Source organism: Sapajus apella, unplaced genomic scaffold (genome assembly GCF_009761245.1).
Source record: "Sapajus apella isolate SASKATOON/1434 unplaced genomic scaffold, GSC_monkey_1.0 scaffold144, whole genome shotgun sequence".
Taxonomy (NCBI): Eukaryota; Metazoa; Chordata; class Mammalia; order Primates; family Cebidae; genus Sapajus; species Sapajus apella.
In genome coordinates this window covers 2,941,642-2,958,074 of record NW_022437084.1, presented here as the reverse complement: position 1 = coordinate 2,958,074, position 16,433 = coordinate 2,941,642, and the positions used below count along the sequence as shown (strand labels likewise).

Below are 16,433 nucleotides of genomic sequence, written 5' to 3'. Positions count from 1 at the left end.
GAGACTCTTTGTCAAAACAAACAGAGTTACTTTACTTGTAAAGGTTCAAACAGAGGGGACTTCTTTATCATGCTAGCTAGGAGATGTGGTTATTATCTCTCTCTCCTCTCTCCCCTAATTTCTCAGAGGTCAGGTAACTTAGTTTCAGCTTGCTGACATGGAACTGCAGCATGAGTGACTCCACTGGTCTCTCAGGCCTAGTGTATGAGCTCAGTCCAAACCAACGGCTTCCTATAATTTTTTTTTTTTTTTTTTTGAGATGGGGTTTTGTTTTGTTGCCCAGGCTGGAGTCCAGTGGCGTGATCTCTGCTCACTACAACCTCTGCCTCCTGGGTTCAAGAGATTCTCCTGCCTCAGCTTCCAAAGTAGCTGGGATTACAGGTGCCTGCCACCACGCTTGGCTAATTTTTGTATTTTTAGTAGAGACAGGGTTTGAACCCAGGAGAATCGCTTGAACCTGGGAGGCACAGGGTGCAGTGAGCTGAAATTTTATCACTGCACTCCAGCAACAAGAGTGAAATCCATCTCAAAAAAAAAAAAAAACCCATAAGGAGGAGAAATTGCATTTACAGTACTGTACTATACTTAGGGTAACCCTAAGCTTATGTCTTCTGTTGATAAGATAAATTGTGTGTCTGAAATGGTGGGCAAGTACAGCTGCAGACTATAATCTGCACATTAAGCAAGTCAACTTTTTCTGGTGTGTCATAACTTTTCTTTGCTTCCTGGGAGAACTTTCAGCATCATTAATGGCACTTCATATGGGTCCCAAGGTATTCAAAGTTTACCACATTGCACTAAACACAATGAAAAATACGTGATAACCTCAAGAGATCACTTTACTGCAATATATGATTTAGGAAAGAGACAAACTGCTCACTGGAAGACGATTAGCATCACACAGCATTTTGAGCAGATAGCCACAGCATTTGGGCTCACTGCAACAGAAGGTGGCTGCAAAAGCACTGCCACAGTACAGTCTTACTGCAGTGAATTTTATGCAGGTGTGGTTTAACGCTGCATCTTTATGCTTGTTTACATTTCTGTCAGCTTCTAAAGGTGCCGGGTATAGTCTGTGTGTATGTGCATAGTTCTGATAACATACTTTTGATAAATAAAAAACAGACAGAGTGGCTTGTTTGAGATGGAGCCTCACTCTCTTGCCCAGGCTGGAGTGCAGTGGTGCAATCTCAGCTCACTGCAACCCCTGCCTCCTAGGTTCAAGCGATTATCCTGCCTCAGCCTCCTGAGTAGCTGGGATTATAGGCACCTGCCACCATGCCCGGTTTATTATTCTATTTTTAGTAGAGACCGGGTTTCACCATGTTGGCCAGGCTGGTCTCAAACTCCTGACTTCAGGTGATCCTCTCACCTTGGCCTCCCAAAGTGCTGGGATTACAGGTGTGAGCCACTGCACCCAGCCAGATAAATTGACTTTCTATAATAGATTTGTGTATGTTTTATGATAGAAATGATAAAATAGACTACTATCTACATAGATTTTATACACTCATGACATGCCGTTTTAACTTTTATTTTTTAATATCTCTGGGCTATGCAGTTCAACTGTGAGTTTTTTTTCAAATGGCTGGAAATCTCCAAAAAAATTTTCAGTATATTTTTTTTTATTTATTTATTTATTTTAGACAAGGTATCATTCTGCTGCCCAAGCAGGAACGTAGTGGGATGATAAGGGCTTATTGCAGTCTTGACCTCCTGGGCTTGAGCAATCGTCCCACCTCAGCTTCCCGAGTAGCTGGGACCACAAGCAAACACCACCACACCCTGCTAATTGTTTCATTCATTCATTCATTCATTCATTCATTCAGAGTCTCACTCTGTCACTCAGGCTAGAGTGCAGTGGCATGACCTCAGCTCACTGCAACCTCCATCTCCTGAGTTCCCAAGTGATCCTCTTGCCTCAGCCTCACCAGTAGCTGGGACTACAGGTGCTCACCACCATGCCAGTCTGGAACTCCGGACCTCATGATCCACCCCCATCAGCCTCCCAAAGTGCTGGGATTACAGGTGGAGATCAGCTGATAGTAAAACACTAAACGCAAAAGTAAAACAATAAAGCTAATAAAAGAAAATGTAGCAAAGTATTAAGGACTTCTTTTAGGGACTGTGCCACTATAAGGGCTAAGCGTGAGCCACCACGCTAGGCCTTTAATTTACTTTTTTTTTTTTTCCGAGACGGAGTTTCACTCTTGTTACCCAGGCTGGAGTGCAATGGCGCGATCTCGGCTCACCGCAACCTCCGCCTCCTGGGTTCAGGCAATTCTTCTGCCTCAGCCTCCTGAGTAGCTGGGATTATAGGCACGCGCCACCATGCCCAGCTGATTTTTTGTAGTTTTAGTAGAGACGGGGTTTCACCATGTTGACCAGGATGGTCTCGATCTCTTGACCTCGTGATCCACCCGCCTCGGCCTCCCACAGTGCTGGGATTACAGGCCTGAGCCACCGCGCCCAGCCTAATTTACTTTTTATTTTTGAGACAGAGTCTCACTCTGTTGCCCAGGCTGAAGTGTAGTGGCACAATCTCAGCTCACTACAACCTCCACCTCCTGGGTGCAAGCAATTCTCCTGCCTCAACATCCTAAGTAGCTTGGATTACAGGCATGTGCCACCACATCGGACTAATTTTTGTATTTTCAGTACAAACATACAAAATCCATTGGCCAGGCTGGTCTCAAACTCCTGACCTCAGGTGATCTGCCCACCTTGGCCTCCCAAAGTGCTGGGATTCCAGATGTGAGCCACGGCACCCAGGCTCTTGTCAATTTTAAACATTGCAACTGTCTTCCCCTGGTCCATCATTTCATCTCATGATCTTGGCCCTTGGGATTCTTGATGAATAGAAACCCTTAATACTGATGTAATCAAATTAATTTTTTTGACTTATGATTCATCCTTTTGGGATCTCTGAAAGAAGTCCTTAATACTTTCCTATGTTTTCTTTTAACTTTACGGTTTTACCTTTTGCATTTAGTGCTTTACCAGCAGCTGATCTTCACCTTACATTACTACGTTACAGAGGAGGAGGAGGCCTGAAAGCCTCTCATTGCTTAAGATCTTTGAAGGTGTAACTGGACGTTAGCTCAATTAGAGAGGAAGAAAGCAATAAAGCATGGGGACGGACAGCTCTCTCCTGGGCCTCACTTCCTCCAAGAAAAACCCATGGACCCACTCACAGCCACTACATCTCAGACTATTTCAGCATCTTCCTCCCAGCGGCTTCACATACCTGGGTGAGACCCCCAACATCTATTCAGTTGCCAGGTCTGGTATTCCCTGATATTATCCAGATTTTTTGACTGAAGAAAAAGTGTTAATTCATAGGACTTTGTTTTTTGGGGCATGGGGGACACGGAGTCTCACTGTCACCCAGGCTGGAGTGCAGTGGTGCGATCTTGGCTCACTGCAACCTCCACCTCCCAGGCTCAAGTGATTCTCCTGCCTCAGCCTCCCAAGTAGCTGGGACTAAGACATGCGCCACCATGTCTGGCTAATTTTTGTATTTTTGGTAGAGATGGGGTTTCACCATGTTGGCCAGGCTGGTCTTGAACTCCTGACCTCAGGTGATCCACCCACCTCAGCCTCCCAAAGTGCTGGGATTACAGGTGTGAGCCACCATGCCCGGCCAATTCATAACATATTAATTCAACAAAATTTACTGAACCCCTGACACTGTTTTTTTTGTTGTTGTTGTTGATGATGTCGGTTTGTTTTTGTTTTCCTTTTTTTTTTTTTTTTTTGAGACAGAGTTTCACTCTTGTTACCCAGGCTGGAGTGCAATGGCGCGATCTCGCCTCACTGCAACTTACGCCTCCTGGGTTCAGGCAATTCTCCTGCCTCAGCCTCCTGAGTAGCTGGGATTACAGGCACGCGCCACCATGCCCAGCTAATTTTTTGTATTTTTAGTAGAGACAGGGTTTCACCATGTTGACCAGGATGGTCTCAATCTCTCAACCTCGTGGTCCACCCGCCTCGGCCTCCCAAAGTGCTGGGATTACAGGCTTGAGCCACCGCGCCCGGCTGTTTTTTTTTCTTTTTGAGACAGGGTTTCACTCTTGCTGCCCAGGCTGGAGTGCAGTGGCCCGATCTTGGCTCACTGCAACCTCCACCTCCCAGGGTCAAGTGATTCTCCTGCTGCAGCCTCCCAAGTAGCTGGGACTGCAGGCGCTCACCATCACACCTGGCCAATTTTTGCATTTTTGGTAGAGACTGGGTTTCGCTATGTTGGCCAGGCTGGTTTTGAACTCCTGATCTCAGGTGATCCACCCACCTCAGCCTCCCAAAACGTGAACCACCATGCCTTGCCAATTTGTAACACATTTATTAATTCAACAAATATTTACTGAACTCCTGACACTGCTTGTTTGTTTTGTTTTTTGTTTTGAAATGGAGTTTTACTCTTGTTGCCCAGGCTGGAGTACAATGGTGCAATCTTGGCTTACCATAACCTCTACCTCCTGGGTTCAAGCGATTCTCCTGCCTCAGCCTCTCCCGAGTAGCTGGGATTACAGACATGTGCCACCACACCCAGATAATTTTGTATTTTTAGTAGAGACAGGGTTTCTCCATGTTGATCAGGCTGGTCTCAAACTCATGACCTCAGGTGAATGCGCCCACCTCAGCCTGCCAAAGTGCTGGGATTACAGGTGTGAGCCACCATGCCCGGCCAATTCATAACATATTAATTCAACAAAATTTACTAAACCCCTGACACTGTTTTTTTGTTGTTGGTTTTTTGGTTTCTGGTTTTTTGGCTTCTTTAAGACAGGGTCTTGCTCTGTTGCCCAGGGTAGATTGCAGTGGCATGATCTTGGCTCACTGCAACCTCTGCCTTCTGGGCTCAGGTGATCCTCCCACCTCAGCCTCTTGAGTAGCTGGGACTACAGGCATATGCCACCATGCCTGACTAATTTTTATAATTTTTTTCTGTAAGATGGGGTTTTGCCATGTTGCCCAGGCTGGTCTTGAACTCCTGTGCTCAAGTGATCTGGCCACCTCAGTTTCCCAAAGTCCTGGGATTACTACAGCCATGGACCACTACACCTGGACCCCCGACACTGTTCTAAGCAGGGGGGATTAAGCAGTGACTAACACAATGCCTCAGCCTCATGGGATTTGGTAGGGTAGACAAACAATAAATATATATCAAGCCATGGCAAATGCTGTGGAGAATAAAGCAATACGAGGCAGACAGGAAACTCTGAGGAGACCGAGATCATCATAGATAGGGTAGTCACTCTGATATATACACAGAGGGAGGCCACGCTGATATATACACAGAGACTGAACTAGGGTGATGGAGCAAATCCTGCCCAAGGTCAATCTGGAGAAAGAGGCTTTCAGGCTGAGGGAATAGCAAATGCAAAGCTCCTGAGGTTGGAAATGGTTTGGCTTGATCAAAAGCAAGGTGGACAGAGCAGTTATTGATGGAGACAAATAGGGGATAAGATCATAAAAATAGAGGTAGGGTACAAGAGAGAAGGCCATGCAGGGTCTTTGGGGCATAGTGAGGAGTTTTTATGTTATTATATTTACAATCAGAAGTGAGCTAAGTGTTACAATTAAGGAAGTAACATAGATGTATTTACTCACTGAAAAGAATATCCAGGCTATGCTGGAGTAGCTGGTAGGTGACTAATTCTCCCCCCAAATACTGTAAAAGATGAATACAAGCTGGGCGCAGTGGCTCACACCTGTAATCCCAGCACTTTGGGAAGCTGAGGCGGGAGGATCACCTGAGGTCAGGAGTTTAAGACCAGTCTGACCAACATGGTGAAACCCTGTCTCTACTAAAAATACAAAAATTAGTTGGACATGGTGGCCAGCACCTGTAATCCCAGCTACCAGGGCAACAAGAGAAAGACTCTGCTTTTTTTTTCTTTTCTTTTTTTTATTTGAAACAGAGTCTGGCTCTATCACCAGGCAGGAGCACAGTGGTGGGATCTCGGCTCACTGCAACCTCGGCTTCCCGGGTTCAAGTGATTCTCCTGCCTCAGCCTCCCAAGTAGCGGGTACTACAGGCACGCACCACCATGCCCAGCTAATTTTTGTATTTTTAGTAGAAACGGAGTTTCACTATGTTGGCCAGGATGGTCTCGATCTCTTGAACTCGTGATCCGCCCACCTCAGCCTCCCAAAGTGCTGGGATTACAGGTGTGAGCTGCCACGCCTGGCCGACCCTGTTTCAAAAAAAAAAAAAAAAGCTGACTACAATTAAATAAAAACAAACATTTGGAGGCATCAAGGGCAACCAATGCAGCCAGAAATTGGAATTACGATTCCAGAGAGAAGGGAAGCATAATGAAGACAGCCTGACATTCTGCATGCAATTTCCCCTCAAGGTATTTGCCACTTCCTAAATAGTGTGCTTATACTGGAAGAACACTACGAAAGTAAAAAACAGGCTGGACTCGGTGACTCACACCTGTAATACCAGCACTTTGGGAGGCCAAGGTGGGCGGATCATGATGTCAGGAGGATGAGACCATCTTAGCCAATATGGTGAAACCCCGTCTCTACTAAAAAAAATTAGCTGGTTGTGGTGGCACATGCCTGTAATCTCAGCTACTCAGGAGCCTGAAGCAGGAGAATCGCTTGAACCCCGGAGGCGGAGGTTGCAGTGAGCCGAACCAAGATTGCACCATTGTACTCGAACCTAGCAACAGAATGAGACTCAGTCTCAAAAAAAAAAAAAAAGAAAAGAAAAAAGAAGAAAGAAGCAAAAAAAACAAGAAATCGAGCAGAATGCTGCTGCCAAAAGGGTAAAGACTAAGCATAGAGTTTGGTAGTGTTATCGCACTGGGGAAGAAATGGGATCCAGAGTTTGCCAAGGAGAAGAGAGCTGGTAAATACCTCAAGCTTTTAGATAACAGCCGGGAAAAGCTATACCCAAGAAGTAGGGGCAAACCATAAACAGAACAGCCTCAACTGGATCAAGAGGATCTGTCCAAACACACGGACAGATACAGCACTATGACAGAAAAAAATTAAATTCTTTCCAAAGGAAGATAATACCATCCAGAGAGCACAATTTTTATATTTTAATTTAAAAATTACCAGTCTTGCCAGGAAACGAGACCAAATGACAGAAAACCCAGAAAAAAAAAAAAAAACATATACTAGAAATATATACCTAAAGGTGATCCAGATATTAGAGCTCTCAGATACAGGCTTTCAAATAACTATGATTAAAATGTTCCCCCCAAATAGATTAAAAGATGGATAATTTCATCAGAGAACTGGAATCTAAGGAGGGGGAAAAATCCAATATAAATTCTAGAAGTTATTGCCAATGAAGGTTACTGCCATTTTATATTTTTCTTTTTTTTAATTTTTTTGTTATTTATTTATTTATTTAATTTCTTTGTATTTATTTCTCTTATTTCTTTTTGCCAATTTAAGGCAAAAAAAAAAAATTCTAGAACTTAAAAATAAATTAATTAAAATAAAAATTCAGGGGCCAGGTGCAGTGGCTCACACCCATAATCCCAGCACTTTGGGAGGCTGAGGCAAGCAGATCACAAAGATAGGAGATCGAGACCATCCTGGCCAGCATGGTGAAACCCTGTCTCTACTAAAAATATAAAAATTAGCTAGACATGGTGGCTTGCATCTGTAATCCCAGCTACTCCATCTCAAATAAATAAATAAATAAATAAATTAAATAAAAATTCAGTAGATTGGTCCCACAGCAGATTAGACACAGTGGAAAACAGATCAATAGAAAATATCTAGATTAATTTACAGAGAAATAGGGGAAAAAATACATTAAAAACATATGACACACACAGGTCCTGGTTAAAAAGTCTAAGAAACACATACTAGAGTCCTAGAAGAGAGGAAAAAGACAATGACGAGTAAGCAATACTAAAGAACTACTGGCCAAGAATTTTACAAAACTGATGAAAGATATCAACTCACAGATCCAAGGTGGGAGGATCTCTTGGGCCTGGGAGGTGGAAGTCGCAATGAGTCAAGAATGTGCCACGCTGTACTCCAGCCTGAGCAAAAAAAAAAAAAAAGGTAGAATGTTAATTATTGCTGAAGCTACACATTAGGTATATGGGGGTTAATTATGTTTACTTTATAAATGTTTAAGTTTTTTTAATACCGTATAAAGATATTTTTAAGTGACTGACACTAAATACTCCAAATAAAAAGCACAGATTTTCTGATCTACAACGACATGCAATAATACGGTTGAATCTTATAAGACATTTAGCAAAAAAAAAACTAGAAACTAAAGAGTTTCTGTATAGTTTTATTTTTTGAGTATGAAAAAAAATAAAGCTTATTAGAAATTAGGGTAAAAGTTACCCTTGGGAGAGGAGGGACTGGAAGGAGCCATGAGGAAGAGTTTTGGAGGCAGGAAGTATGTTGTATCTTTTTTTTTTTTTTTTTGAGACGGAGTCTTGCTCTGTCACCCACGCTGGAGTGCAATGGCACGATCTTGGCTCACTGCAACCTCCAACTCTCAGGTTCCAGCAATTCTCCTGCCTCAGCCTCCTGAGTAGCTGAGATTACAGGTGTGCACCACCATGCCCGGCTAATTTTTGTATTTTTAGTAGAGACAGGGTTTCTCCATGTTGGCCAGGCTGGTCTTGAACATCTGGCCTCATGATCTGCCTGCCTTGGCCTCCCAAAGTGCTGGGATTACAGGCATAAGCTACCATGCCTGGATAGTATGTTGCATCTTGATCTGGGTTTAGATAACAAAGATGTGTTCAATTGCTGAAAATTCATAAAGCTTATCATTTATGATCTATGAACTGTTCTATGCAGATATCACACTTCACTGAGAGTTTTGATTAAGACAAAAATCAGCAGTCAGCATAAAAACTACCCAACTATATGCTGTTACAAGAGACATGCCTTAAATATAAGCACACAAAAAGATGGAAAGTTACAGGATGAAAAAGATATACCATATAAACACTAACCAAAGAAAGCTAAAGTAATCTGTATATCAAAGTAGCCATTAAGGCAAAATGCATTGCTAGAAGTAAAAACTGACATTTCCAGGTGATAAAGGGGTTAAGTCACCAGGAAAATATAACCATTCTAAATCTGAATGTATTTAATAATATAGCTTCAACATACATAAAGCAAAAATGACAGAACTGAAAGGAGAAACAGAAAAATCTACATTCAGTACAAGTATCGATCAGTAAAGATATTAAAGATTTGAACAGCATGATTAACAAACTTGACCTGACATAGTTGACCTGCAGGATATGCACTCTTTTCTTTTTTTTTAGACGGAGTCTTGCTCTGTCTTGCCCAGGCTGGAGTGCAGTGGCAGCCTCTGCCTCCCCGGTTCAAGCAATTCTCCTCCTCAGCCTCCCAAGTAGCTGGGATTACAGATGCCTAGCACAGATCTTACAGATATTAAAAAGATTGGCTGGGCATGGTGGCTTATGCCAGTAGCCCCAGCACTTTGGGAGGACAAGGTAGGAGGATCATTTGAGGCCATGAGTTCGAGACCAGCCTAACATAGCAAGACCCCGTTTCTCCCCCTCCAAAAAACGGTAAGACAAGATTATGAACTTCATGCAATTATTTGAAATTTTAGATAAAATGGAAAAATTCCTTGAAAACAACTTACCAAAAATAAAACAGAACATCTGAATAGTTGTATTTTTATAAAAGAGACAGAATTTGTAATTTAAAGTCTTTCCACAAAGAAAACTCTAGGTCCAGATGGCTGGTGAATTCTTCCAAACACATAAAAAATAAATAACATCAATCCTACACTGGCACTTCCAAAGAACAGAAAAAGAGAAAACAGGCCAGGCGCAGTGGCTCACGCCTATAATCCCAGCACATTGGGAGGCCAAGGCAGGCATATCACCTGAGGTCGGGAGTTTGAGACCAGCCTGGCCAACGTGGAGAAACCCCGACACTACTAAAAATACAAAATTAGCCAGACATGCCTGTAATCCCAGCTACTCGGGAGGCTGAAGCAGGAGAATCACACCATTGCATTCCAGCCTGGGCAACAAGAGCAAAACTCCATCACACACACACACACACACACACACACACACACACACACACAACCCACAACCGAAAGTGGTTACCTTTGGAGGGTAATGATTAGGGGGAAGTGTGAAGAAGACTCCTGGCCTGTAAGTAATGCTCTTTTTGTCATATATTGGTGGTTTCATTAATACATTACTCTAGAAATAGTTCATTGAGCTATGACAAAATTTGGTACTTTATGTTTGTTGAAACTATACAAAATTTTGTTTAGGTTTTATAAAATTATCCAGACCTCAGAAAAGGAAGGACCAAGAAATGCTGAAGGAATAAACTAAAAGAATGACAGAATGAAAGAACTTAATAATTTAATAAATCTAAAGAAGTCGACTGGGCATGGTGGCTCATGCCTGTAATCTCAGCACTTTGGGAGATCGAGGCAGGTGGGTCATGAGGTCAGGAGTCTGAGACCAGCCTGGCCAATATAGTGAAACCCGTCTCTACTAAAAAAATACAAAAATTAGCCAGGCGTGGTGGTGTGCACCTATAGTCCCGGCTACTTGAGAGGCTGAGGCAGAATAGCTTGAACCCAGGAGGCGGAGGTTGCAGTAAGCCAAGACTGCGTCACTGCACTCCAGCCTGGGTGACAGAATGAGACTCTGCCTCAAAAAAAAAAAAAAAAAAAATTCTACCACTTGCCAGCCTGAGCTAAGCAAACACTTGGTGTATTTCTTTTCTTTTTTTTTTTTTTTTTTTTTTGAGGAAGAGTCTGGCTCTGTCACCAAGGCCAGAGTGTAATGCAATGATCTTGGCTCACTGCAGTCTCCACCTCCTGGGTTCAGGTGATTCTTATACCTCCCAAGTAGCTGGAATTATAGGAGTGTGCCACCACACCCAGCTAATTTTTTGTATTTTTAGTAGAGACGGGGTTTCACCATGTTGCCCAGGCTGGTCTCAAACTATTGGCATCAAGTGATACGCCCACCTAAGCCTCCCAAACTGTTTGGATTAGAGGGGTGGGCCACTATGCCTGGTCACCATATATTCTTATTAAACTCTCATAAGACCCCAAGAAGTGGATATTATTTGTCCCGATTTTAGAGAATTTGAGGTCCAAAGAGGTGAAGTCACTTGCCAAGGTCACACAGCAATGCCACAAGGTTTGCCTGATTCCTTTTAACTACTTGCCACACCACCTGGCAAACAGGTTTCTTCCTAAACCTTACAAGTCACCATCTAATACTCAAAATACAGTACTAAATAGCAATTAACAAGGACCTTCTATAAATTCTAGATTATCACCTTAAGTCCCCAAGGTAACGTAAGAAGCCATTATTATCTCCATTCCTGGGAGGAAAATTGAGGCTCAAAGAGGGTAAGTCACTGTGGCAAGGTCACAGCCAGGAAGTGTTGGAGCCAAAATTCAAACCCAAGAATTTCTAACTCCAGGTCCACGGCCTTATCGTCATCACTCTGCACTGCTCACTAGTTAAGAGGCATGAATTTCATTCATTCATTCATTTATTCATACCTTCAACAAAAAAAAAACTTTTTTGAGTGCCCACCTTAGGCCAGGCATGTTCTAGTCCCAAAATAGTCTTGCACTGCATAGAGCTCACATTCCAGTGGGGGGTGTCAGACAGCACACAAATACAAGCCGGGCTCGGTGGCTCACACCTGTAATCCCAGCACTTTGAGAGGACCACGTGGGTGGATCACCTGAGGTCAGGAGTTTGAGACCAGCCTGGCTAACATGATGAAACCCCGTCTTCACTAAAAACACAAAAATTAGCCGGACATGGTGGCGGGCGCCTCGGTAGTCCCAGCTACTCAGGAGGCTGAGACAGGAGAGTCGCCTGAACCTGGGATGCGGAGGTGGCAGTGAGCCGAGACCGCGCCACTGCACTTCAGCCTGGGCGACAGAGCAACACTCCGTCTCAAAAAAAAAGAAAAGAAAGAAATGGGAGATGGATAAGGAGTCTCTCAATTCAATTTACCCCTTACTCGGGCCCATTTCACCGATGCCGGAAGCCGAAGAGAAGACCCCCGAGCCCCAACACAGCGGGCGCACAGGTCCCCGCCTTCCGCCACCAGTCAGTCAGAAATCCAGAAGCCGCCGCCGGCTCTGCCAGCGCGCATGCGTCCGCCCCACCGCTTTGGGCGCACCGCCCAGGCAGCCCTACGCATGCGCATCCGCACCGTTACGGATACCCCCCACAGGAGCGCCACGCATCCGCCGCCGGTGTGCGCCTGCGTCTTAGGAAGAGCCCTGGCGGGGAGGGGCGGGGCTCAGACGCCGAGCACGCGCACTCGGGACACCTTGCCTTCTTCGCTTTTTCTGGCGGGAAAAGCTCACGCTCACCTCCCTCAACTCAACTGCCGTTCGTCGTTGGTGGCTGTCCTCGGTGTCCCGAGAATAGGACGTGGCTCCAGGTGCGCCCTGCCCCGCTGCGAGGTTCCCCAGAGTGGCCCGGGAGCAGCGCCTCCCGAAATCCTAGCGAAGCCCCCCGTATTGTAGGAGAGATTCCCCAGCGTCAGAGCCCCCGAAATCCTGACCACATCCCCTCAGAAATCCTGAAAGGAGCCCTGCAGGAAATCTTATAGGTGACCCTCGAAATCCTGTCAGAATCTTCTAGAAATTCTGTCTTCAGACTTCTCCTTCAGAGCCTGCCAGAGACTTTCCCCAAAATCCTGTTAGTCTCCGCAAATCAGCAGAGACGCCTGGACTGCCGGCCGTCAGAGATCCCCAGACATCCTGGCAGGTCCCCTCCCAAACCTAGTCAGACCTCAGATTCTGTCAGAGAGCCCAGAAGTCCATCAGAGACTCCCACCAATAAATGGAGACCACCGAAATCCAGTGGAGACCCCCGGAAATCGAGACCCCCGAAATGCAGCCAGAGACCCCCAGAAATCCAGAGACCCCCTCAGAAATCAAGACCTCCCAATCCAGCCAGAGACCCCCCAGAAATCCAGAGACCCCTGCAGAAATCAAAACCCCCAAAATCCAGTCAGAGACATTCACAGACAAGACCCCCCAAAATCAAGCCAGAGACCCCCCAGAAATCCAGACTGCTGAAATCCAGTCAGATACCCCAGAAATCAAGACACCTGAAATTCAGCCAGAGATCCCCTAAACCCAGTCAGAGACCCGTGCAGAAACTGAGACCCCCAAAATCCAACCAGAAACTCCCCAGAAATCCAGCCAGAGAGCCCCGAAAATCCTGTCAGAGTCATTGAAAGCCTGCCAAGGCCCACCATACCCAGAGCTCCTGCCGGGGTTCCATTCTGTCTCAGTGTCTGTATCCCAGTAAGATGAGACCCCCAAGATCAGCCAACACCCCTGGGGTCCCTCAGGACTTTGTCTCGAACCCAGCCCGTGTGCCAGGGCCTGGCCAAGGCCATTGCCCCCTTTTCACCCTGCAGGGTGGTCCAGACCCTGGAAGGGCCCCTCTTCAAAGACCCATGTTTCCAGAATGTTAGAGGAGCATGTTGTGGCAGGCCCACATGGCTCAGGAGAGCAGGTACTGGGAGACCTGGGTGAGGACAGGCGGGCCCAGGCTCAGCCGGTGGCCCCGAGGGGCGCCCTTGCCCACTGTGATGATAGCAGTGCCCAGGTCTCTCCTGTAGCACCCTGAGTGCAGCCACTAAGGCATTCAGTCAGCCTGGGTGGAATGGAGGCAGGACATGGACCCCCGAAATCCTGTCATTGCCGCAGGGACTGCCTAGAGCAGCTGCAAGTGGGGCCAGCAGTAATGAGGAGGAGGTGGCCTAGGCATGGGAGACTTTGTGCATCCTGATTTGGAACCCAGGGGAGCAGCAGGTTTGGGGCTGTGATGAGGAGAGACCTAGGGGTCGCTTGATGGAGACAAAAGGGACAGAAAGAGGCAGGAGCTTCAGGGACCTCTGGATGCCCCCTCTAGCCTGAGGGACTGAGACAGTCCAGGGGCACTAGGGAGACATGGGAGGGTTGGGAGCAGGGATGAGGTAGAATCAAACTCCAGTGAGAGGCCAGCCGGCCAAATCCAGGCTGATGTGGCGAGAACGGCAGCTGCCCAGGGCCATGTGGGAGCCAGACACAGCCCCCGCTTCCCAGAAGAGGCCACGCAAAGCCAAGGCAGGACGAAGGATCGAAGGAGGGCATCTTAGGCAGAGACCTGGGCGTGGGAGCGACCCACAGCTCAGGGTGGCTGGAGCATCACATGCAGTTTGGGGTGCTGAGGTGGGTGGTCAGCCATGCAGGGCTTTGGTACCAGGGCCAGGGTCTAGCCCATCCCCAGGGTGCTGGGAGCCATGGAAGGGCACTGAGCAGGGGAGGAGCAGGTTGGCTCTGGGGCCCTGTGGGGACAGACTGGAGGGCAAGCCTGGAGATAGGAAGCTGGGACAAAGGCCAGGGAAGAGGACCAGGAAGCCTGGGCTGGCAAGAAGCCATGTGGAGGAAGGGAGGCAGTGACCCCACCACCCACTAGCCCCTTTGATGTCAGCCACCCCGTTCCCCAGCCCACACCTCCAATCCATAAAACAGGTCGGAGCGGAGCTGCTTGGGTTCCAGTAGGAGTGGTAAACAGGTTGTAAGGACCCAGAAGTCCTGGGGCACAGGTGGGGCAGGGCAGGCCCCGACCCTTGGTGGCTGCTCTAAGGACACCATTCCCTGCTTCTCCTTCCAGGAGTGTTCAGGCAGCTGGTCCTTTACCCATCCCTCCCCCTAAAGGAGGGAGGCTGGTAGCTTTCTCAGCAGCTGCGCAGCGGTGGGGGTGGCTCATGGACCTGCCCGAGGGCCCGGTGGGCAGCCCTACTGCAGAAAGTAAGTGGCTGGGACCCTGTTTGCCATGGGGAGGGTGAAGAGGGAGCCATGGGTGAATGGGCACCAGGCTGTGACTTGGAGACTTGGGAGAGGTGGCTTGGGGTGGCTGAGCCCTTGCATGGGTGCAGGGTGGAAGGGAGGGAAGGGACTCTGGTGGATTAAGTGCCTACTGTATGCCTGACCACCTGTCCATACCCCTTATTTCCTGTGGGGAGGCTGGACTTCGTGAGAGCACAAGCAAGTGCACCCCTTACTCCATTCACATCGCTGCCCAGATGGCACTTCTTACTTTATATAAAGCAGCTGTCCTGAGACATTCTCTCCCCCACCCTGCTTCACTTCTCTTCATAGTGCTGACATCAGTGCGTCATCCATTTTGTCTCTGTCTCCCCCACTAGTGCATGAGCTCCACAAGGCAGTGTCTGTTTTATTCACTCTGTTATTCCCAGTCCCTAGAGCAGCACTGTCCTGTGGAAGCATAATATGAGCCACATATGTAATTTTTTTTTGAGACAGAATTTCACCCTGTGGCCCAGGCTGGAATGCAGTGGCACAGTCTTGGCTCACTGCAACCTCTACCTCCCAGGCTCAAACCATCCTCCTGCCTCAGCCTCCCAAGTATCTGGGATTACAGGCATTCACCAGTGTGCCCAGCTAAATTTTTTGTGTGTTTTTATAGAGATGGAGTTTCGCCATGTTGGCCTGGCTGGTCTTGAACTCCTGACCTCAGGTTACTGTCTCAGCTGCCTGTCTCAGCCTCCCAAAGTGCTTGGATTACAGGCGTGAGCCACCACACCCAGCCGATTTATTTATTTATTTATTTATTTAGAGATAGAGTCTCTATCGCCAAGCTGGAGTGCAAGTGGCACAATCTTGGCTTATTGCAACCTCCACCTCCCAGGTTCAAGCGATTCTTCTGCCTCAGCCTCCTGAGTAGCTGGGACTAAAGTCATGCTCCACCATGCCCAGCTAATTTTTGTATTTTTAGTAGAGACAGGGTTGCACCATGTTGGCCAGGCTGGTCTCGATCTCCTGACCTCGTGATCCGCCTGCCTCGGCCTCTCAAAGTGCTGGAATTGCAGGTGTGAGCCACGACACCCAGCTAATTGATTATTTTTTAAATGAAAAAAGAACAGGTGAAATGAATACTAATAATAGATTTTCCTTGTATATTCAGACTAATATCCTGTCAATATATAGCCAATATTAAAAATGTATTGAGATATTCTTTTTTTTTTTGAGACGGAGTTTCACTCATGTTACCCAGGCTGGAGTGCAATGGCGTGATCTCGGCTCACCGCAACCTCCGCCTCCCGGATTCAGGCAATTCTCCTGCCTCAGCCTCCTGAGTAGCTGGGATTACAGGCACGCGCCACCATGCCCAGCTAATTTTTTGTATTTTTGGTAGAGACGGGGTTTCACCAAGTTGACCAGGATGGTCTCGATATCTTGACCTCGTGATCTACCTGCCTCGGCCTCCCACAGTGCTGGGATTACAGGCTTGAGCCACCGCGCCCGGCAGATATTCTCTTTTTTGAATACTAAGTCCTCAAGATCTACCGTGTACCTTTACACTAATAGAGCATTTCAAGGCCGGGCGCGGTGGCTCAAGCCTGTAATCCCAGCACTTTGGGAG

General features: G+C 46.9%; 1 protein-coding gene across 2 annotated transcripts in view; it reads left to right on the top strand.

The window, feature by feature from the left end:
- The first annotated feature begins 12,320 nt into the window (after positions 1-12,320).
- Positions 12,321-16,433, top strand: part of KASH5 (KASH domain containing 5) — a 30,794-nt gene continuing 26,681 nt past the window's right edge. Inside the window, exons 1-3 of one of the 2 annotated variants that reach the window (XM_032264396.1) lie at positions 12,321-12,429; positions 13,420-14,215; positions 14,661-14,797. In XM_032264396.1, the coding sequence (XP_032120287.1) occupies positions 14,196-14,215; positions 14,661-14,797 (157 nt within the window). In that variant the 5' untranslated portion in view covers positions 12,321-12,429; positions 13,420-14,195. The remainder of the gene's footprint in view (positions 12,430-13,419; positions 14,216-14,660; positions 14,798-16,433) is intronic. The other variant, XM_032264398.1, reaches the window with a different exon arrangement.